The 23,206-nt window shown below is 38.4% G+C and overlaps 1 protein-coding gene across 1 annotated transcript; it reads right to left on the bottom strand.

The window, feature by feature from the left end:
* Positions 1–230: 230 nt before the first annotated feature.
* Positions 231–21,744, bottom strand: LOC120535299. The gene is made up of 2 exons (XM_039763048.1): positions 21,657–21,744; positions 231–6,936 (listed from the first exon to the last, which is right to left on the bottom strand). Exon 2 carries the CDS (start codon positions 6,872–6,874, stop codon positions 722–724), a length of 6,153 nt encoding a protein of 2,050 aa, XP_039618982.1. The 5' UTR covers positions 6,875–6,936; positions 21,657–21,744; the 3' UTR covers positions 231–721.
* Between the last annotated feature and the right edge of the window lie 1,462 nt (positions 21,745–23,206).

The raw sequence follows: 23,206 nt of genomic DNA, 5'->3' as shown, positions 1-23,206 counted from the left end.
CAACTAGCATCTGATATGGGTACCTAATCATGTGGCTACTACACAGTTTTTTTGTATCTTTTTTCCTTAAATGAGAAGGATTTGAAAGGTGCTTTGACAGAATAATCAATATGAAACTCAGAGTAATTTACCAGTTCATAATATTAATATAAAAATGAGGAGAATAGCTGAATAACAATATCTACATGAACATTGCAGATATTCTTAAAGAAGATACATAAAGCAAATCATTGTGTTTTAAGTTTTATTTGTTAGCTTCATACCATCAAATACCAATAAGAATATAAACCAAATAGCTTTTGCAAAGTAGACAACAAGATTACTGACAAATCAAAATGCATGAATTAACTATAGATGTAAATAAAAACCTTGATTTCAAATAGACTTGCTCAACGCTAACCATATTTATTACATGTATTAGTAGTATAAAATAAAATGTTAAAATCTTTTTATTAAGTAGATTGTAAAAGAAAAACACAACCAATATAGTGCCATGAAACCAGCAAGCAAATTTGCAAGAAACCAAAGATCATAATTGGCCACAAAAATCAAAACTGGTGCATGACTAGTTAAACTATAGTATCATTTCTTTATTGAATTTCATAGCACTCTTGATTCTGGACTATAGGTGATTATAAGTTTAAGCTGCTTAAGTATCAATTAAAAAATTATGACTAAATGCTTCTCAAGTGCATTCAAGTCACACAAATATATTTCAGCTTTAAGGTTTAATGCTTACCCCTCGGAATTCATCTATCCATGTCTTACGCTGAATGACTAAAGCCCACTCAGAAGTGTTTTCCTGTAGAGTTTTGGAGCTCAGTGCTCTTAACTCTCTGGCCTTTTTAGTTACTTTGGCATATGAAGCCTTAGATTCAAGCCCCCGGGCCACTGCTGTATAAATCTTTCCTTTACCATGTACTGGCAAAATCTTGCCTTTAATGTAAACATCATAGCGACCATTGGGATACTGCATATTTTTAGGTTGGTAGACTACTCTTATGGTGCCAGTGATGATTTTCAAATTGGGGTTCAAATCATGAATCTTCCTCATGCTACCCTTATTATCTGCAGCCAAAATAACAATCCTCTTTCCTGTCACTTCAGCTAATACACGGAAGTCAATTATAGTTTCCACTTTCTTGATATTTTGGATATCAGCAGCATAGGCTTTTACTGCCTTCTGCATATTTACTGCAATGGGAGTGAGATCTTTCTTGTAATCTACAGGATTACCAGTGGCCACCTCTTTAGGCTTTATGAAAGTATCAGCATCCACTTTCAACTTACTTTCAATTAATAAATTAATTTTACCATTGACTTTATTTTGAGCAAATTTCACAAGGTGGTTAGAGAGCTTTTGCTGGAAAACCACAGTAAGCACTTCCACTAATGACCCTGCAACTACAACTGCCAACTCTTGTTTAAAAGCATCTAAACGTTCACACTCACTAGTGGTCAGCACCACATTGTCCGCTTTTGCTGTCATATCTTTTTGTTTAACCATCTTCTCAAGATCATCACAATATTTACTATTAAAGCTTTGGCACATAATGGTAACTGAAGCTGCAGCATCTGCAGCCAGGGCACTCATATAGGTTGCTTGGATGATACCCAGGGCAATTTTAAGCTTTCCTTTGGCCTCCTCAGAGGCATTATCTAGGACCTTCAACAGTGAAGAATGCATTTTTTCCTGCCAATCCAGACCCTCTTTATTCGTTTTCAGCAGAGAGTCTGCTGCATCCTTAAAAATCTTTTTCATTTTCTCCTTAATAATGGTATCTGATAAAAGCACATTCACTTGCATACCATCTTTCAGATGAGACAGCACCACAGTGTCTACTAGAGGCTTTAATGGCTCTTGTTTCATATTCTGCTGCACCTTTTCAGTTCCTTTTTTCTTGGCTGCCTTTTTGATCTCTTCTACAATGGCTTCCAGTGCTTTATCTTCTGCTTTACCTAGGAGCTCAACTGCAATCTCTTTGCCAGCATATTTAAGAACATTCTTTAGGTTATCTTTTAGAGCCTGCTGAAGTCCAGTTTTCATCTGTTTGCTGAGTACTTTGGGCAAAAGTTTCAAATTCTTACCAATGGCTTTGAATGCTGTCATTGTTGATTTTGCACCAATGGCAATAACCTTGCCAATTCCAAAGCTGACCAACGAGAGGCTGACAGAAATTGCTTTCTCAATGGCCCATGATGCCCAGCTGAATTCTCCAGTTATCATGGCTTCAGCGCCACTGATGCAGTCTGATATTCCTTCAACAATCAATGCCATACCAATATTGACTAGTGTGCCACAAGAGACAGCCGTAAGAATGATTCCTCCAACAAGCTGTAGGACTCCCAGAAGGAAGATAACCAGACCTTCCCAACAGAAATGGGGTCTCTCTTTTATAGTATAGATGTTGACCAGGCCCAGTTTGTAAAACTCATACAGTTCTTGGTGAACTTCAGACTGTGCATCTGGGACTAGTGCAAAAACAGACGTTTCTTGAACATCAGCATCTCTTCCCCTATCTTTGATCTCTTTCATTTTCTGCATAGCTTCTTCAATATTTTTATTAAAGAAATCTAGCACTTGGCATCTTGTCATAATGTGATTCTGGAATCTGGTGGTTTCTTTACTCTCTTTGGACTTGTAAGCTAGCTTAACCAACTGCAAGGTTACCACACATTGTTCTTTGAAATAGGCCAGAGACTCTTTTGCTTTTTCCAAATCTTTCAGTGCTTGGTTTAAGTAGTTGTCTTTAGACAGCTTTATTGTACAGTAGGCATGGCTGTAGAAGGCAATGGCTGCCCAAGACGGATCAAGAGCCATGCTTTTTTCAAACAACCTGGCACTAACTTCAAATTTCTCATCATAGAGTTCTTTGTTTCCAAATCGGATATATTGATAGATGCTAGAACATGGAGACTCATCAGATTTGGACTGCTGCTTGGCTTTGGTGATATCGGTAGCTAAAGCAGCCAACAGCTCATCTCTCTTCAGTTCCAGTATTGGCTTGGACTTTAGCTGCAGCCATATTCCCCAGTATTCATTTAGAACAGCTACAGTTGCTTTCTCATCATCCACATCCTCAATCTCATTGTAGACAGACAATAGGATTTCACAGTAGCGAGAAAATAACTCCTCCCGTAAGATAATTTCAGGAATATCGTCATTCAAGTAATGTAAAACCCGTGCCCTTGCTACCTGATCTCTGATCCTTTTAACTGCACCAACAGTGTTGGCTTTACGGAGGTGTTCTGGCAAATGCTTAGTGCACAGAATCAGTTGTGCTGAGCCAGGCTTTCCCTTTCGAGCTGTGCGACCAAAAGCCTGAAGTTCCACTCTTGCATTCTGGGAAAGGAAAGTAACAATCACAAAAAGTCCTCCACTGTTATTGACATCCCCTGACACTTTGATGTCTGTTCCTCTGCCGGCCAAGTTAGTGGCAACAATTACATCCCCCGATGCCAACTCTGCATCTAAAATTTTTGCATTGTCATTGTCACTGCGTATATAGAGCTTCAGTTGCCCATGCACATAGGGTTTAAGTGCCTTTTCAATTTCGATGGCTCGGCTGATGCTCTCACAGATCACTAGTGCAGCTCTTCCTTTTCCATTTGAACTGGGAGAGATCTGGTTCTGAACTGTAGAACAGATTTTCTCTTTCCAGTCCTCAGAAGTATTTGTCATTTGTCCTTGAACTTCAAATAACTTTCTTCTGTTAAATGTAGGGATGTGGCAAGCAGTAAGATTTGGGTAGAGTTTGGAAAGAAACTCAATATCTGCTTCGGTACCCAGAGTCCCTGTTGTGCCATAGATCTGATATTGATATTTCTTGAAAAAGGAGACATTGGAGATAAAATTAGTGATTGTGGACATAGTACTGATCTTTGTCTGATGCTTCATTTCTAGAAACTGCTGAAGGCCATCTCCCCATTTCTTGTTGAGTTCAATAATCCCAGTAGATTTGAAGTCCACTGGCAGGATGCAGTCACCTTTGACAACATATTCCCTGTCTGGCTGCAGCTTAATTGCTAAAAATGCATTTTCCACCCAAGTCTGCATTTTTGTTTCTACAAGGTCACGAAGAAAGCCTGGAATGCTATGTTTCTCAGGGTTGTTTGTACAGGGTGTGAACTGAAGATGTTCAGATACATAACTGTGAACTGGTTCCCAGAGCTGCTTGTCAGAATCTGAAAGCAAACAGCAGAGTCCATTTTCCAGAACCAGGAAAGGAAGTCCAGGAGTACTGTCATCAGTAGTCAATTGAAGTACACCATCTGCATCTTGAATGTATGTTGAAAAGTGATATGGAACATAATCTTCAAGGACATGAAAAAATTCCAACATAGTGTTCTGGCTTATGGTTTTGAGGTTTTTGTTCAATTTGTCTTTGTCATTGGTACTAACCTCCTCTGAAAATCCAGATGGAACAAGGCCATTCTCTTCGGCAATTTCCAAAATATCAATTGGTTCTTCTAAGCCCAGGTCATCTCCACTTAGACAATCAAAAATGCCTTTGTAAAAGGGTACAGGGGGGCCTCGAATAAATACTTTGCTCTCTGTAGCAACCAAACCATGCTGATTTACCACACTCCAGATCATTGCTAGGATTGTGTTGAGGTGCTGAAGGCTTATCATATCACTTGATAGGTAAGTGAGCTGCACTCCTCGATCCAGCAGCAACGAATCCACTTCATCCACAATGATACATTGAAACTGGCGATTACCTCGAACCTGTTTTAATTCAAAAGTCTGGCGTAGAAAGTCAGCTGCGAAGGTCTCTACTGTCCCATAGACAATGTCAGCTTTGTAACAGATGGCTCTCTCTTCGTCTTTGGTTTTGTTAGTATTTGTATCTACTGTAATGTTGAAGAATGCATAGAAGTTGCTCCAGTTCTCTGCATCTCGCTCACAGAGAACAGAGGAACTGGAAACAACATCTACTTGCTGTCCCATCAACACTCGCATGGCCGCAAACATGGCTATGATGCATGATTTCCCTTCTCCAGTTCCAACCTCAAGTAACTTACTGTATTCTGACAGGGCCAACAGACACCAAGTGACCATCTGAGTCACCCTTGGAAAGTATTTATTCATTTTATAAACTCCTTTGCAGAGAATGAATAAAATCCTTTGAAGTTCATCCACATTTTTACTTGCACTCAGGGAGCTTCTTGGTATATCAATTTCAAGCAATTCACGTTCACTGATTGGAAGGGCAGCAATCTTTTTTTGAACACCTGCAACAATGCAGTGTACCTTGTCAAGAGTTTGAATGTCGATGCTTCCTGTCTGTTTAATTTCCTCCAGAACAATATCAAGTGGTTTTTGTGGTTCTCTTTTCAAGTCCTTCTCAAGTTTTTGATACAGAATATCTGTTCCAAGGTGGTCACTGATCTTTTTACCATCTTCATCCTGCCAGGTTAGAGGGACACGGTAGATTTCAATCAGATGGAGCACCTTTGTTAGAAGGGCAGGATCATTACAGCTCTTTGCTAATTTATACACAAAATCCATAGCTTCATTTGGCTTCCATAGGCCAGACTGGACAACCCTCAGAAGTCTACAGATCAGGTCCGAATATGCTTCTTCATTATAATTTGGTGTTGCGACTGTTAGTAAGACCTCATAGCACTTTTTCTCTATATTTGTGATCTCTTGTCCATATTCTGGCTCAATGACTTCTCTCAGGCAATTTTGGAGAACTTCTAGAAATTTCAAGAGAAAGACTTCCTCTGCCTGAAGATTCTCCATCTTGGTCATCAGCGTAGTAATCTTTACAACATGGCAATCAACTCTTTCCAGCATTCTTTTATATGCTCTAAGCAAAGCTTGTGTGAAACAAAAGATGTCAGTTAGATTTTCACCAGCATTGTTAATGGTCTCCACAAGATACTGAGCTTGGTTGGCTATGCACTCCTGTAAACTGCTGTCTTCCATCTTGAGATATGTGAGTATAAATTCTGTTATCAGCACCTGAGTTTGGACAAGAGTAAGCCTGCTTGGGAGTTTTAAAGGCCATTCATGGAAAAGCAATGTATCCAGGGATTTATAAAGGCTCTCAAACTGTTGTGGAGTACACATGGCCAGTGTCATGTTAGAAAGCTGTACTCCACTCTTGATACATAAGATATCAATAAAATTCTGATCTTCACTGTCTCCGTCTTCAAGGTCAATCTTTATTTTTTCAAATTCATCAAACTGGCTCACTATAACATCTGTAGTGGTTTTGTGCTCCATTTTCTCATGCATTATGTTTTCTTCTATGTCAGATCTGGCCTTAATATCCTTAATGGTTTGATTCAGCCTCTCTTTCAACTCCTGCTTTTCCCTTTCTTCAGTTTCTGTCTTTTGTCTTTTTTCCTCCTCTCTTCTCTTCTGGTCTTCCTCTTCTCTTCTGTTTCTCTCTTCTTTAGTCAGTTGTATTCTTTCCTCTTCTTCCATTCTTTGCCTCTCCTCTTCCTCTCTTGTTTGTCTTTCTGCTGCCTCTCTTCTCTTCCTCTCTTCCTCTTCCTGTCTTTTCCTTTGTTCTTCCTCAACTCTCCTTTGTCTTTTCTCTTCCTCTCTTCTTCTTCTTTCTTCTTCTTCCCTTCTCTGTCTCTTCTCTTCCTCCATTCTCCGCCTCTCTTCATCCTCACTTTGCCTTTTTTCTGCTTCCTCCAATGCCCTTCTTTCTCTTATTGGTCGGTAGAAGCATTCAGGACACTTGTATTGATTGTGTGCCGCAACTTCTCTGTAATATTGTCCTCCATTGTAAACATAGACATAATATCCATCTCTCCATTCCTGTTTTAGATTGTCAAATGAAGTGCAAGGAGGAAGTGAAGTACCACAGATGCAGCACTTACATCCATTATATTCAGATGGACTGTTTCCCATTATTGATTTACTAACTATTGATAGCAACTCTGAGAATTCAAAATGGACCAAGCAATTGATCTCTGCAAAATAAGGGAGACAACGTGCTATTTATTTAAACTGATTAGACAGAGAATTTGAGAATAACATTTTCTTAATTTAAAACAAGAAGTAAACAAACCTAAAACTCATTGGTAAGAAATTATTTCAGGCCTTCAGGGAAACTTACCTTTCTACCATGTATAAAATGTTTGTTGGAGACATTAAGAAGTGTAAACTTTGACAGTATTTGCATGCTTTGAAGAGCTGTTCATAACCCTTCTGCAATGTTTTTGTAAAAGCATTTTTTTCTTTAAAATAAAGACACACAGACACACACACACATGCACACACACATACCTCTGAATTAGATACTTAGATGATGAATGGAAATCAGCCCTTAGTAAAATACAGGCTTACTAAATTTGTGCAAAACATGGTCTAACAACATAAATCAGATTTAATGTGCTTGTGTTTGCTCTTGTTCGGTGAATTATTTAGTATTCGGCTGGTTTAGGAGAACTTTTTTTTCAGTGTCCCATAATGCTTTGTGAGGCCAGTGCAATATCCCCCACAGCTGTAACAGCTAACATTGGATGGGTCCTCTCCTGGGTAAATAATGGCGATCATTTGCATTACAGACTGGTTACGAAGCTTGTGCATCTCTCATTATGTTCTTACTTTTTTGATCTCACAAAAGCACGGTGGCACAGTGGTTAGCACTTTGAAGAGCATATGATTGAGCTACCAGTTAGTATCGCTAGTGAGAAACTCAGGGTTAGTTGTGACAGCTTATGCAGATATGAACAGAACATGTAGACTTCATGATAACCAAGTGCTGTGGCATCTCGTGAAGTACTGTAGCATCAGTATTCATACCAGTTTGTTAAATTTTCCATAAAAAGAAATGCTAGAAAATGTATGTCATGAAGGTCAATTAATACTGTGTACAGTAGGTGAACTATAGGTTCAGTAGTAGAAGCATAACAGATAAGTAAAAAATGCAGGTTGTCAAATTTTATTTTTATGAAAAATATACAGCATAAATAATGAGTTATCTCTGCTTGTTGCCAAATGTGTGGGTTGATCATCGAGTTCCAGATGAATATAAGAGAAGGAGGCATGTGCCCTATGCATGCGTAATTAACCTCGTTTAGAATGAAAACAAAACTTGAAAGAGCCTGACACCCACAACGAACACAGGAGACTCTATGAAATAACAACTCTATTAAAGGTTTATTACTATTTACAAGACTTTTTTTATTTTGAATAGAAGAAAAAATGCAAATCATCAGCACAGGCAGTTTGGAGGGCCTTCGGCGTGACTTCAAAAAATAGAATGATCCAGGGCCTTCAATCATGACACGCCACTTTGAATGTTCTACATTTAAACCTTTTTGGGCTGATTTTTTCCTTTTCTCCCAGGGCTGAATATTTTTCCAAAAAACGCATCTCTGACTGTGTTCTTTCTTCTTTGAGCTCACATAGGCACAGTAGTGCAGTGGTTGGCAATGCTGCTACACACCGAAATGTTGCCTTTTTGGCCACAATAATCAGTCCATTGTAGCTGGCATATATTTTCCTAACGCTCAGGGACACTTTAAAGATGATAGCACCTTTATAATACAGTCAAATCTAATTCAGTTCAATGCATTTCATCGAGTTTGGCAACATTTGCGAAACACTTCTGTGATTTCTCTGAACTTGAGGTGAAATGAACAGTGTGGAGTTTGCTCATCACTAGACATCACACACATTTTTGTTGACTCAGACTATGCAAAATGTATCTAGGGTAAGACTGTAATTGTGAGGAACACACCATATGTTTATTCTAAAATTACTTGGAAGTATTACATTTTTTGCACACTGCATTACTATATATATCTCTGTGCTACTTTTGTATTAGAGGTTTACCCTACTTTGAATTGCTCATATCAGTGTTGTGGAGCACTAGAAAACAAAAAGTTGAGAGGCTGTTGGATGAAAATAGAAGGGTTTAGGAAGATAGAGGATTGAAGATAAATACAAATATTTAAGGCTTAATGAAGGTCAGGATCAAGATATTAGTCTGCAGGAAGAACCATTGAAAAGAGTGAATACATTTGAAAAACTAGGATCATTGGTTGCCCAAGGTGGACAATTAGATACAAAGATAACCTATAGCGTGTACTGTGGAAGGAACAATTGGAAGGTAACAGGATTATTGTGTGATCAAAGATTTAAGGCAAAAGGTTAAAGGTAAGGTTTTGAAGACACTGGTAAGACCAGCAATGATGTCTGAAGTAGAGATATGGGCACTAAAGGGAGAAGAAATGGCATGTCGCAGAAATGAGAGTGTTGAGGTGGATGTGTGGAGTTCCAAAAAAGGACAGACTAAGAAATGAGACAATCAGAAGTATAATAAAGTGGGAGATATATCTATAAAAGTACACAAAACGTATATTACAGTGGTGTGGACATGTGGTTAGGAGACACAATGAGTATGTGTGCAAAAGAGTGATGAGAATAGAAGTATGGCGGAAGAGAATATGAGGGAAGCCAAAGGTGGATGGAAAAAGTTAAAGAAGATATGAAGGAAAAGGGTCTAAATGAAGAAGAAAAATAAGACTGACTTAAAATTTCTACTTTATGATTGATTATTTTAACATTATAAACACACCTTTCTTTTGCCTCCTTTTGACAATAAACAGCAGTGTGAACAAAGGGGGTTATAATTTAAACACAATATATTATTAATCCACAGACAGTGTAGATTTTAACATTTTACCTTTTTATAATAAACATAAAATTTAAACTAAAATTCTACAACATTGGATATGCTAAACAAACAAACTAAAATCCTTGGGTTCTTTGTCATAAGTTTTATCTCTTTTTTCTCAATCCACAGCACTCCACTAAATTTGATCTTTACCCTGGTGTGGAGCAGACTACTAGATTAAGTAATTATTGCTTGTATTTATGTTGTTAACAAAATACTTTACAGTTAGCATTTAGCATCTAACAAAAAAACTGGGAAGGGCATTCTTGCTGGAAGCCTTAGAGGAAAATAAAGTGAACAACTGCTGCATTCGGATAAAAAAATACATATACATAGGAATGTGTTTATTGACATAAAAGTTTGTAATTTCTTTTTGACTTTATGCTTTTGTAATTTTATTAATTCTAGTGCACAAGGTATAGTGTCTGAAAATGTTAATGTTTTTAAAAAAGAGCTACACACACAAAGTATTTATACAACCAATCAGCCACAACATTAAAATCACCTACATAATATTGTGTGGGTCTCACTTGTGTTAGACCAAACAGCTATGACCCAAAGTGTCCTGGACTCCACAAGACCTCTGAAGATGTCCTGTGCTATCTGGCACCAAGATGTCAGCAGCAGATTCTTTAAGTCCTGCAAGTTGTATGGTGGGGCCTCTATGGATCGGACTTGAGACCTGGGGACTTTGGAGACCTTCAACTGTTTGTCGTGTTCCTGAAACCATTCCTGAAAATTTTTTGCACTGTTAAAGGGTTCATTATCCTGCTGAAAAAGGCAATTGCCATTAGGGAATACCATTGCTATGAAGGACTGAATTGTCTGCTACAATTTTTAGGGAGGTGGTACAATTCAGAGTGACATCCACATGAATGCCAGTTTCCCAGAAAAACATTTCCCAGACCATCACATTGCCTCTGCCAGTTTGCCTTCTTCACGGTCCAATTCTGGCATATGCCCATTGTCGGCACTTCTGGCGATGGACTGGGGGTCAGCATGCGCACTTTGACCAGTTTGCAGCTATGCAGCTCCACATGCAACATCCTGTGATGCATTCTGACATTTTTTCTGTCATGGCCAGCATTAGGTTTAACAGCAATTTCTGCTATAGTAACTCTTCTAAGAAACTGGACCAGACAGTCTAGCCTTTGCTCACCATGTGCATCAATGAGCCTTGGGGATCCATGACCCTGTTGCCAGTTGACCAGTTTTCCTTCCTTGGACAAATTTTGACAGGGAATAACCAAACTTTCCACAAGACCTGCTGTTTTGGAGATGCTCTGACCCAGCCATCTAGCTACCATAATTTGGCTCTTGTCAAAATGGCTCAAATCATAACACTTGCCCTTTTTTTACTGCTTCTAACTAATCACCTTCAAGAACTGAAAGTTCACTTGCTGCCTTGCTACACTTGATACAGGTGCCATTGTAACGAGATAATCAATTGTATTCACTTCACCTGTCAGTGGTTTTAATGTTGTGGCTGATTGGTGAGTATATAAGTATAAACCTCTGTTCTTTATGTTATTGCTGAAGACCTATTCAGGTCTGGATTTAAAACACAACCATTTATAATTTTATGAGTATTCACATTAGGAATGGTTGCAAATACATATTGGATAAAGTCTCTATCGTCCACATTGGGTGCATAGATATTTATCAGTGTGAACGCTGGCCCTGGCACAGACAGACGGACATCATATTGTCACCACACACCATTTATTATATACACTATGTACAAAGTTTTCTCACGTGCACCCCCAGTGCCTTCTTGCACCGATCTCCCCAAGTCCAGGCCACACAGTCCTTTTGCCTTCCTGGCCGCCTCCCATCCTCTCTCTCCAGTTCAGTCTACTTCCTCCCGACTTCCACCCCCGACTGGAGGGAGGCGGCCCCTTAAATAACGCTCCTGGATGAGCCCCAGGTGTTCCCGGCATTCCCTTCTTAGCCACGCCCCAGTGTGGCGGAAGTGTCGGCTGTCTTCCTGGCAGCTCTCCGGGCGCCACATAAAGTCTCCCCCCCGGCACTTCCTGGTGTGGCGGAAGTGCCGGACTCCCGGAATAATTAGGCACTGGAGCGCCGCCTGGCGGTGGCCACGGGTCCCTACAGGGCTGGGCTTCCAAGCCCTGTACCCGAGGCCCCCTGCATAACCAGGATGGACGCCCCCACTCGGTCTGGAGGAGGCACTCGCCCTCCTCTGGTCCTCCAAAGTGTCCCGGCCGGGCTCCAGCCCCAGCCGAGGACCGTACGGGATAAACCGGCATCAGGGCTCCGCCTGGCGGAGACCACGGGCCCCTACAGGGTAGGGCTTCCATGCCCTCGACCCGTGGCTCCCAACAGAACCAGGACGGACGCCCCCTCGCGGTCTGGAGGAGAATCACTTTACAATTAAATAAATTCCTCATAATGATTACATATCACCCTTCAGCTGATACTGCAAATGAAACTGTTCTATATAATAAGATTCCCACACCTTTCATTTTATTGGGATAGCTGGAGTGGAATATTTGGCCAGTCCAATCTCTTTGCAACCAAAACTGATCCTTGCTTTACAAATGAGTCTCTTGTAAAAATACTATGTTGGTGTTTAGACCTGTTACGTGAGAGAATACTTTCTTTCTCTTTAATTTGTGATTGACATTCTAGCTCATAAAGTTCACTGTCTGGTCCTAGAGACATTGCTTCTGACCTTTTGTTGATATTTTGTAGTCTTAAATTAAGGTAGTACATTATTACATAAGATAGCTTTATCCTAAATTTCCAGTTTTGCCAGGAGTTATTGCAATGTAGCCAATTGTAGAGTTGGCACTTTCCATTGCAGGGGTAAAAAGGATAGATTAGAAATAGCTTGCACTCTTTCTGAACTCCTCAGCAATCCGCGATTTTGCCTCACCATCCCCATCATTTTGCCTCCCTATGTGAGGCTAGGCCACACTTTATGAAATCCCAGTCCTCTGACATACCTAGAGACAGAGTATGTCCAAATCAAAACAAGTGGTGTAACTTATAAACCTAGAATATAATCTTAAACAGTCCTGAAAAAATAAACCCAGGGAATGATGTTAAACAGTACCCATGGAGAAACAGATAACGTATGATAGTACAGTCCTAATACAATAAACCAAGGGTTATTCTAGCCACTTTCTTCATTAGTAATGATTTACTGCTGCTGGAAAATCCTTCCTTTGTCTCAGTTTTAACTGACTTGTTTTTTCGTTTTTAGAAAACTTTGTTGTTCTTTTCCATAACCAACAACTAAATAATGAGCCCACATATGACCAGCTAGCTCAGGGTTTTCCTGGAAGGCCATCGTTTTTGCTCTGAACAAGTATGGAGCTTTGCTGATAAAATTAGTGTTAGAGAAATAATACATTATGATCTGTAGATAAGGCAGCCATGAGATTGCTTTTAGTAATGGAAATATTGAGTTCATATTTGTTCACCCTTTTCTTATTTTCATGCATATACACCTAACCCAAATCCCAAATTTAACAATAAATGTACCTCAAAGCACAAGAGAAAGGAGCTGGTGTACAAAAGGCTTGTGCACGTGCACACCTGTCATAGCTTTTCACTAATTTATACTTGAGATCTGTTTTGCAGTCTGTAACAGTACTGGATGATTGTGACTTCAATTACTTAGTTTTCTCACTTTGTATATTATTGTTTGGGTGCTGGTTATTGAAAAACAAACAATGAAAGTTTCTGAATCTATTCTGAAGTGAATATACACAAAACTCTACCAATGAATAGGACCTAACAAAATAAAGCATGTTCCACCAAGAAATGAAAAAATGATTTAATCTCTGCAATAACTAAAGATTCACAGCACCAGGTTAAGGTAAATTAAGGGTCCAGTAAGCTAACAATTAAATAAATATATTGAAATTCTGATGTAAAAATTCAAACTGGGATCTGTGTCCTTACTTTTAAGTACCACCAACCTCTAATATTTTCCATCTGATAGAATTGATTTGGGTTGTTGTTTGAGTTCAGGTCAGATTTGTGCTTACCTGTGCTATGTTCATCATAGTGCTAATGTTTTTGACCCTCAGTTACTCACAACTTTATCCTTAAATGCAGCTGACTACATTTCATCATCAAAATACCTGAAATTCTTTCCATGAGTATGTTTTCCAATATAGGTTCTGACAGAACTACTACTATAATGTCATCGAAGGTCGCGCACAATCACGCACCGTATTCCCCTGTTTAATAACATGCTTTAATTCCTATCATCATGAAAAAGATATCACGTATACATCTCCGTATTTTAATTATTCAGAGAGCTGTAATATCATGAATGTAATGAATTATGTATCCTATCGGAGAAAGAGAAAGCGGAATCATGTAGTGATTCACACACACAGAGCACATGAAAGATCAAATACAAAACAAAGCACTTAACATGCTACTTTAGTTACGATGTGATTTGAGAAACTGGTTAATTAAACGATTTTATGAGGAAGTTTATGATGTTCTGCTTTAATGACAAAATAAACTACATAATTAAAATATTTCGAGATTGAAGTTGACATTTCGTGCTTTTTCCTACTGTGTGCCTTTTTTTTCTCTGTACCCTAATAAGCTTTCATATGACACTCAGACGGTGGGCTACAACTCGCCTTTTCACGGCGACTTTGATATTTGACACCTTCTCTTTTATTTTGGGCGTTGTGCGACTATGTCAGGCGATCAGCTTCCTTTTGTTGTTTATATCACTGTTTAAACCAACAAATAGTACGTTTTTCCTTGCCTCCACTTGGTATTCGCTGCAATTCTTCCATTTTCCTTTTTGCTTTTTCCATTGTCTTTTCACAGAAGGCTGAGCTTAAGGGCGATTTATATTGATTTGCATATACATAGAGGCGTAATTCTGGGAGGAGTTGGGGGCGGGTCAGAAGGCGCGTGCACGAGCGTTACTTTTCACGCTGACCGGGATTTATGGAGCGTAAGAACGTGGAAGTTGGAGTATGCACAGATTCCTGCATCTAGATTTTTCTGTGCGTAAGCACATTTCGGTTTTCCTCCCAGAATTACGCCTCTTTGAATATGCAAATCAATATAAATCGCCCTTAAGCTCAGCGTTCTGTGAAAAGACAATGGGAAAAGCACTGGGCTGGGAATATAAGAGTTTCTGCGAATATCAAGTGGAGGCAAAGGAAAAACATACTATTTGTTTAATTAAACCGTGGTATAATCAACAAAAGGAAGTTGATTGAGTGACATAGCGTGTTGGAGAAACTTGAAAGCTCAGATATCAAAGTCGCCGTGAAAAGGCGAGTCGTAGCCCACCGAGCACGTTAAAAGCTGGAATAATAAGTAAACATTACACTTCTGTTTTGTAGAATTTTGTCAATATACAGTATTAGGGCAGTCAGCATTGTTAGCTGCCTATAGCAGACGGGCAAGTTAAATATAGAGGTACTAGTGACTTGTTTTGGTTTTAGTGCCACTCAAAGATGACTTATTTAGCACTTATGTGATATAACGGTCCGTGTACTTTTTGGTATTTGAAATTTCATTTTAGAAGCAAAAACGAAAAAACGAAAATAAAAGGAATTTTCAGATTTTGATTTTTGATTAGAGAATAAAATGAGCGAAAATAAGGTATTTTTTAATTCTGTGGTAACAAATAGCAGTCATAAATTTTAAATTACACATACTTTTCTGGATTTACTTGTGATTCAAATAATGAAAGTGTAATAGCTCAAAAACAACAAAACAGACGCATTTTCGTTGTCTGAAACCGGAGGCATTTCTTCTTCTGTGCGATTTTTGACGAGACGTGCGAACCTCCCAACGTCCTCCTCACAAGACATCGACCGACGGCCTTGAAGTTACACTGCATGGCATTAGCAGAGGATGGACCATCGCGTTGTTTTTCGGAACAGTAAAAGAGTGACACTCCGGGACGAAGACATGACTGCAGAAAAACTGAGTCGCATCTTTCCGGTAAAAAAATGCAAGCTTTGCAAACTTTGCTTAATTGATGTAGCAGTTCTGTAATGAACGTTATTGTTGTTATTTACTGTGAAACAGCGAACATTTGGTGATTTCATTTACTAACACTAAGTCTGGCCATTTTTATAGTGCTATCGCTAAACGTTTCGAGTATTAACAATGCGCACAAGTGTAACACGATAGGAAAGCAACGTGATTTACAGAAAGTTTTCTTAACATGTGTTACATTTGTCAATGAGCAGCCATTCAAAATGTTAGCACTCTAAAAATTGCCAGACTTAGTTGTTAGTAAATGAAATCACCAAATGTTCGCTGTTTCATAGTAAGTAACAACAATAACGTTAATAAAAGAACTGCAACGTCAATGAAGCAAACTTTGCAAAGCTTGCATTTTTTTACCGGAAAGATGCGACTCAGTTTTTCTGTAGTCATGTCTTCGTCCCGGAGTGTCACTCTTTTACTGTTCCGAAAAACAACGCGATGGTCCATCCTCTGCTGATGCCATGCAGTGTAACTTCAAGGCCGTAGGTCGATGTGTTGTGAGGAGGCTTCGTCGTACGTCTCGTCAAAAATCGCACAGAAGAAGAAATGCCTCCGGTTTCAGACAACGAAAATGCGTCTGTTTTGTTGTTTTTGAGCTATTACACTTTTATTATTTGAATCACAAATAAATCCAGAAAAGTATGTGTAATTTAAAATTTATGACTGCTATTTGTTACCACAGAATTAAAAAATACCTTATTTTCCCTCATTTTATTCTCTAATCAAAAATCAAAATCTGAAAATTCCTTTTATTTTCGTTTTTTCGTTTTTGCTTCTAAAATGAAATTTCAAATACCAAAAAGTACACGGACCTATAACATTGAACCGATCTTCTTACAGAAACATGACATACAAAAGTGTCATTTTTATCATCGCAACTTTTCGCATTGCGGCAGTACTGATGTAAACCCCACTCCCCTGCACCCATCTCATTATGTATAAATCAAGAAAATGAACACCAGTGCTGCATATTGACATGTGGCGTATATTTCATACAAATTTCCCGGAAACTACGTCTTAGTCTGCTTATCAAGTATATTCAGCCCAGAGACAGTTTGAGTGTGTGCCCCATGGTTTTAGTTCCCTGTGCTATAGAAACCGGAGAGTTAGACACCTCCCAGTCTAACCTGTTACTAAGAAAAAGGGATTTGCAAAATTAATTGATGCACATTCCGTATATTACGACTCTCGGAAAAAGCTATAGTAATACATTGTTTATTAAAACTGGAGAATATAATTTGTTAAAGCACGATTCCAGTTTAGTATTGATAATAATAATAATGTTAGCTTATGGCACAAAGTACCCAATGGTTATCAAAATAAATGATTAGGTATTATGCCAACATGTAAATATCTTAATTTGCGATTAACTTTAAAATGCATCAAAATGTTAATTTCAGTTTCGAAATGCTGGTGGCTGGGTCGGACCTTGTTTAGCATATGCCTCCAGAATTCCAGATTTGCATTCTTATTCCGCCAAAGACACATTCTGTACCTCCGGTTTGAATGGTCTGCTCACTTTTCCTAATTTTCCTTTATTCATTTTCTAACCCTTTTCCACAGTTCCCTCTACTAAGGAGCTGTGGTCTGTCCCAGTATGGAAGTGGAAGTGGCACATGCAAAGTGGACATTTTGGGTGTGTGATTGTGACTTATCCAAGACTGCTCCGCCATTAACAACTGCCCGGTTGCTCCCCACCCTATCTCTCTGGGTGATGCTGGATAAATCGCCAGCTGCCTGAATAGGTTTCATAAATCTAACCTGCATACATTGGTGTTTGGGGAGGAAACCTGGGTTGTTGAACTCAAGCAGAAGTGGAAATCGAGTAAACAAGGGGATATGCAAAACTCAGAGAGACTGCTTAAGGGGTATATGATTTGAAGTCAGGACTCTGGAGCTCCAAGTGCTGTACAAGTTCTTTAGTAATGGTTGTTTAAGGAGAAACTGATTCTTCAAATACAAGAACAATCTAGTATATGTAGTGCTGCCGTAAGCCAAATTGGGACCGTAAACGGAATTTTCTTCTTGGGCACCCCAAACTTCCTAATCCACTCCTTCCTGAATCCGCGACATTAGTGGATAATCTAACATAACAACTATAACATTTTACATGTCTACATTTTTTGTAGGCGGTCATTTATTAGGTCATCACATGACAGCTTCTTTGCAAGGTCTGAGTTGATGCTGATGATAGCCAAGTTGCTTATATATTATTGTGCCATGGATCACCTCAGGTATGTCTTGATGAGCTTAAGTTTTGAAAAACTTACTCAGCAGAAGCAACTGTAACTGGGTGGGTTGATGATTATTATTAATAATAATAATCCAGGATATCAATGTGCTGTTACTCTTTGTTATTTCATATAGTGAACAGTATCACTTGTGACATGTGATACATCAAAAACAAAAAATGTAACACTAGTTTTTTTTAACAGTATTTATTGAGAATTTCAAAAACAAATTACATCACTTTTCAAAATAGTCACCTTCTTTTGCGATGCAATGTTACCAGCGTCGTATCTTTTCAATGCCCAATTACTACTCCTCCCGCTTTCACCGTTTCCAACGAAAATATAAAGTGCAGAATCTTTTTGAACGTCCCTTGTACTACAACAAAATACTACTACTACTTCAAATGACAACAGTAATAATCGTATTAAAGGCTACTGCCACTAAAATAAAAATACTGTTACTGAATGTGTTTAATAAACTTATTTAATATTGTAAAATGGTAAAAAATGAAGCTGAATACTTTAAATAATTAACATGTGAATGTTTTACTTAAACTTATGAATTTATCTAAATTTCATTTTGTCTATTCAATGTCAACAGATAGCATCGAGGCATTACTTAAATAAGTAATTTTAGTTACCAATAAAATTAACGAGAAATTTAAATTAATCTGAGTTTATTGCTCTTTTCGTATGATACCACAATCCAGTGACTGAAGCAAGAAATTCTGGAGTCGGTGAAATTTGCAAAAATATGCTTATTGCAGCAATACTCAGAGCACTTAATATGTCGACTAACATTAGCAACCTTTAGCAACGTGTAAATGTCCTGAGGTCTATATAGTGAGAATAAATAATCTACAACTGGGTCAGCTAGGTATAGTGACATGAGATAATATCTTTTTAACTTTTAAACCGCCGGAACCAGCTATATTTGGTCCCCAGTGCAATTTGCTAGCACGACGGACCTGGTCAGTCAGTGCCGTACATTCGTTACGCATCCAGCTCATGACTACTGCCGCCCCCTGCAGCACTGCAGCATCAACTTTGGCTGACTTACTGGAAGTTTGACAAATTTAAAGCTCCAAACGCGCCCGCATGTGCAGCGCGAGCTGCTTTTTCATGCCTTTGTTTTTTCTTTCTTTTTATTTTCTGCACTCCTAACTGGTGTTGACTTGATGTTATCCCTCTGTTCGTTAATGCAAAATTATCACAACAGGTGAATATTAACGATGTTTACAATTCCTAAAAGAGTTATAACCCCGATAGAGTCCAGCTCAGCTCTCAGTTCCGTGGAAGTCGTCGATTTACATTATACTTCTGAAATGTTAAACGGTAAGCTCGGATACGTTATGGTCATAAGCTTTACAGTTATCTGACTGAAGTCAAGTTAATCAAGTGACAAAAACTTGCAATCTAATTGGCTGTCCAGCAGAGCTGCGGGGTACTGGGACTCCACCCTCCCCTCCTTAGGTCACGGGCCTAACTTGCAGTGCTGAAGTGGCAGAGCGTGTAAATATTCTAGTAGCAAGGCACCCACATATATTTTGTTTTCCCATTGTATACTCTGTATTGTATATGGCAAACGATTGGCGTCGAATCTAATAGCCACACCCAGTCATATACTTAATTAATGGAGTGGATGTGTATGTACTTGTGAGCTCTTACATTTTATGAAGGACTAAACAACATCTTCATTTTTCTTTTGCTCGGTAAAGACAGTCACCTAGTGACATTAAATGTGTGTAAGACATTATTACTAGCCTTTGGCTTTCATGCAAGTGTATTTTTTTTATAATAACATATAAATATTGTTAACACTTACCGTCAGCAGATTTTAAACGTTCCTGTTTTCAGGCGGATCAAAACAAAATCGGTTAATTATAAGTCTAAATTGAATACATTTATTAAGGTCTGTTTAAGAATCAAAGTGGCAGAATGAACACAATTCGTTGTTTTTTCCTCTATTTTTCGTGTTTTAAGCAGTCCTTGGACATAATCTTCTCTATCAAAAAGAGAATAAGTTTGATATACATTTTGGGCGTGACGAATTAACACATCACAGATAGTAAAGAGGTACAGTACTGACCTGCCGTCATGATTTCCCACGCCAGGAATTGCATTTGCAGTTTTAAGTTAGTGCTGCTACATGGGACCTTACAGAATATAAAACCTAATTAAAGTGACAGTAAAATACTAAACGGTCTGCGTTTATCAAAACTTTGCTGAGAACTAAGGAAGTGCAGATGCAAATTAAGTAAAACCATAACACAGGTCTGAAAAAAAAAATCTCCCCTAAAATTGTGTTACTTGTGAATAGTCATTTTCATTTGCATTCGTGTACACAATATGACTATAATTGGAATATTTCATCACGTCATATTTTAGGACACAATTGCAAAGAAATATAATTAAAGTGAAACAATTTGCACAATTTACTCATGTATGCCATATTCTTCTAAAACAATTTAATATGAAACAATTGTAAAGAAAACAACAGTCAACAATAATTACATTACATTTAACTTCTACAGATCTTGATGCTTTAGTTTTTTTGGTCTAAAACATTCTTAAGCAGCCGGCACCTTTGAATCATCCAGCAGTAGTCCGCCATCAAACCGACACCTCAGCGTCCCTACATGCGTACCTTGTTTCCATGCCCTTGATATCCTGGTGAAATCTTCTACCCTGCTCTTCACTCACCGCCCCCAAAAATTTTCACAGAAAAATTCCAAATGTGAATCAGAAGAGTGGACTTTGAGAATCATGTCGCAACCCAATTATTTGATCAACATTAATAAATTCACACTTTCATTTTAATTTGGACTTTTATTATCACCTACAAACTCAGAATGCGACTCTTCAATTCCACCCGGGGGAGTAAATGCGAACATTAATTTTATTTTAATTCTTTTCATTTTTATTATTATTTAATTTAATATTGTTTCTTTGTATCAGTATACTGCTGCTGGATTATGTGAATTTCCCCTTGGGATTAATAAAGTATCTATCTATCTATCTATCTATCTATCTATCTATCTATCTATCTATCTATCTATCTATCTATCTTTGCCACTTGTTCCAGGTCGTTATCATCGCCCCGTTAGATTCTGCATCAGAAATAATTTTTTTAATGTCAGGTCCTTTTACCTCTTTCAATTCAACCTCAGAGATTAATCTCATAAACACAGCCTCCATCTTTTGATAGGGCTTTCGCTTATTGATTCATCAAACGAAGCATATGATGGGATGTTAGCAGCAATTTATCAAGATCCATCGTGCTTGGTCTGATGATGTATTGGCACCAAGTTGTAGCTTCTGCCTAACTGGCCATTATCTAAACCCAACGGAAATTCTTGGCTGTGCTCTCCCACTCACTGAGAAAACGCGGGAACTGTTAAGCTCGTCGCCGTGTTCAATTCCAGCTATACCCTGATTATTATCGAATACTTTTGCTTTAAAAATAGATTTTAATCTTAGTAAAATATAAAAATAAAAATGTTAAATCAAAATATTGAAATTTTATTAATTATATTATTGAAACAATTAAAAATAACTGACATAAAAATTAGTTTGTGAAATAATGTTGCAGGATGCAGAAAATATTTTTTACTTCTGACACCGAATATTAACAAAATAACGAAAGCAAAATTTCAATGTACAGTATACCTTTGTAATGTATAGGCAGAATGTATTCACTTATAAGGCTAAAGGAAACAAACCTGATCAGCTTTGGAAAGCCTACATTTAATGATGTATAACTTACCAAAGTTGGGGCGCTTCTCTCCAGACTGATGAAGGCGAAGTTCGTCTTTTCACGGCTGCAGAAGCTTGCACACCTTTCTAGCGGTGGCTCGCGTATATTTATAGTGATTAAGCGCCATGCCTCCTCCACCTGACTCGTGTTTATTTTCGTTAACCAAGACCGTCTCGTTTCAACTTGTCCGTGACCAACTCTTTTGCCTCTGGCTATCGCTTTTGTTACCCTGGGCATCTTTCACGTGTATGTGTACTTGTTAAGCCTGGAAGAATTAAAAAAATATTTCAAAACAATATCAACACCACGATACTGAATGCCTTATTTTAACTACTCTTTTTATTCTGCGACTTTGTGAAAGTACAATTTTCTTTTTTTCTGAGAAAATCTTCCTCCGTGTAACCTTTTCAACACTTTTTACAACAAAATTGAAATTTTATTGATTCATATTCTGGTTGAAATGTATTTCTTCTTCAGGCATGATACTCATTTCATAGCAGTTATTTTTATTGTCAAACCAGGTATTCTATTTTAAAATAGTATTTATCATATCCTGCGGTGGGCTGGAGCCCTTCCCGGGGTTTTGTTTCCTGCCTTGCGCCCTGTGTTGGCTGGGATTGGCTCCAGCAGACCCCCGTGACCCTGCAGTTAGGATATAGCGGGTTGGATAATGGAATAATGGATGGATTTACCATATCAATTGGTACTGTCACAAAGTCCATCCATCCACCCACTTTCCAAACAAACTATTCTGAGCAGGGCCGCGGGGAAGCTGAAGCCAATCCGAGTAAGCATTGTGTAGAAGACTGGAACCATAACAGGACAGAACGCCGGTCCATGGCAGTTTCTCTCACAGTCTTATACAAAGCAAGAAATCACGTTTACAGATGACAATGTGTTGAAACTACGGATTGATAGTAAAGTGTGTAAAAACAATTAACAAGGGGAATAAGAAGACACTTAGCCGTATTAAAAAAGATACCTTTATGTGGCAGTAAGATATGATGCATTAAAATACTCAATCTGATAAAACATAACAAAGAAAAATGACTACACCAAAGCCAAATAAACATTTATGTTGGACACAAATATACGGTAGAAGATTATTAAGAATGTATTTAGTATATGTTTATGCAATAGTGGCAAACAATTACAAGTGTCAATGATGCCACCATAATGGTATGATACGGGACAAACAGGGCCACCTTGAGCTCCTTCACCAGCAGACGGAGACATCAAACAGTTATAAGTCAGATACATATTGATGGTGTCTGTATAGGAAATTCTCAGAAGGCACCAGAAGGCACCAGTAATGAGCCGTAGAAAACTGATGGTGGCAGTACAACTCCTCCATGCAGGTCGTTACTAGCAATGCTGTCTCATAGGAGGCAATAGTTCCGAGCTGAGAACAGGGAGCGCAAAAGCTGCTTTGGATACCAGACTGTTTAAGATAGCCTTGAAGTTTATAATACACTGCTGATGTTGGAAGTAACTTCAAAATGACGTCTGAAGGCTACTGCCTGCTCTATGAGTCTTCACAGTCAAATAATAACCTCTTT

Source organism: Polypterus senegalus, chromosome 9 (genome assembly GCF_016835505.1).
Source record: "Polypterus senegalus isolate Bchr_013 chromosome 9, ASM1683550v1, whole genome shotgun sequence".
NCBI lineage: Eukaryota > Metazoa > Chordata > Cladistia > Polypteriformes > Polypteridae > Polypterus > Polypterus senegalus.
Note: the sequence above shows the minus strand (reverse complement) of the source record. Positions and strands in the feature narration are given on the sequence as shown.

Bases quoted from the DNA above. Each gene is read 5' to 3' on its own strand.
- LOC120535299 (XM_039763048.1), bottom strand. From the start codon at position 6,874: ATGGGAAACAGTCCATCTGAATATAATGGATGTAAGTGCTGCATCTGT.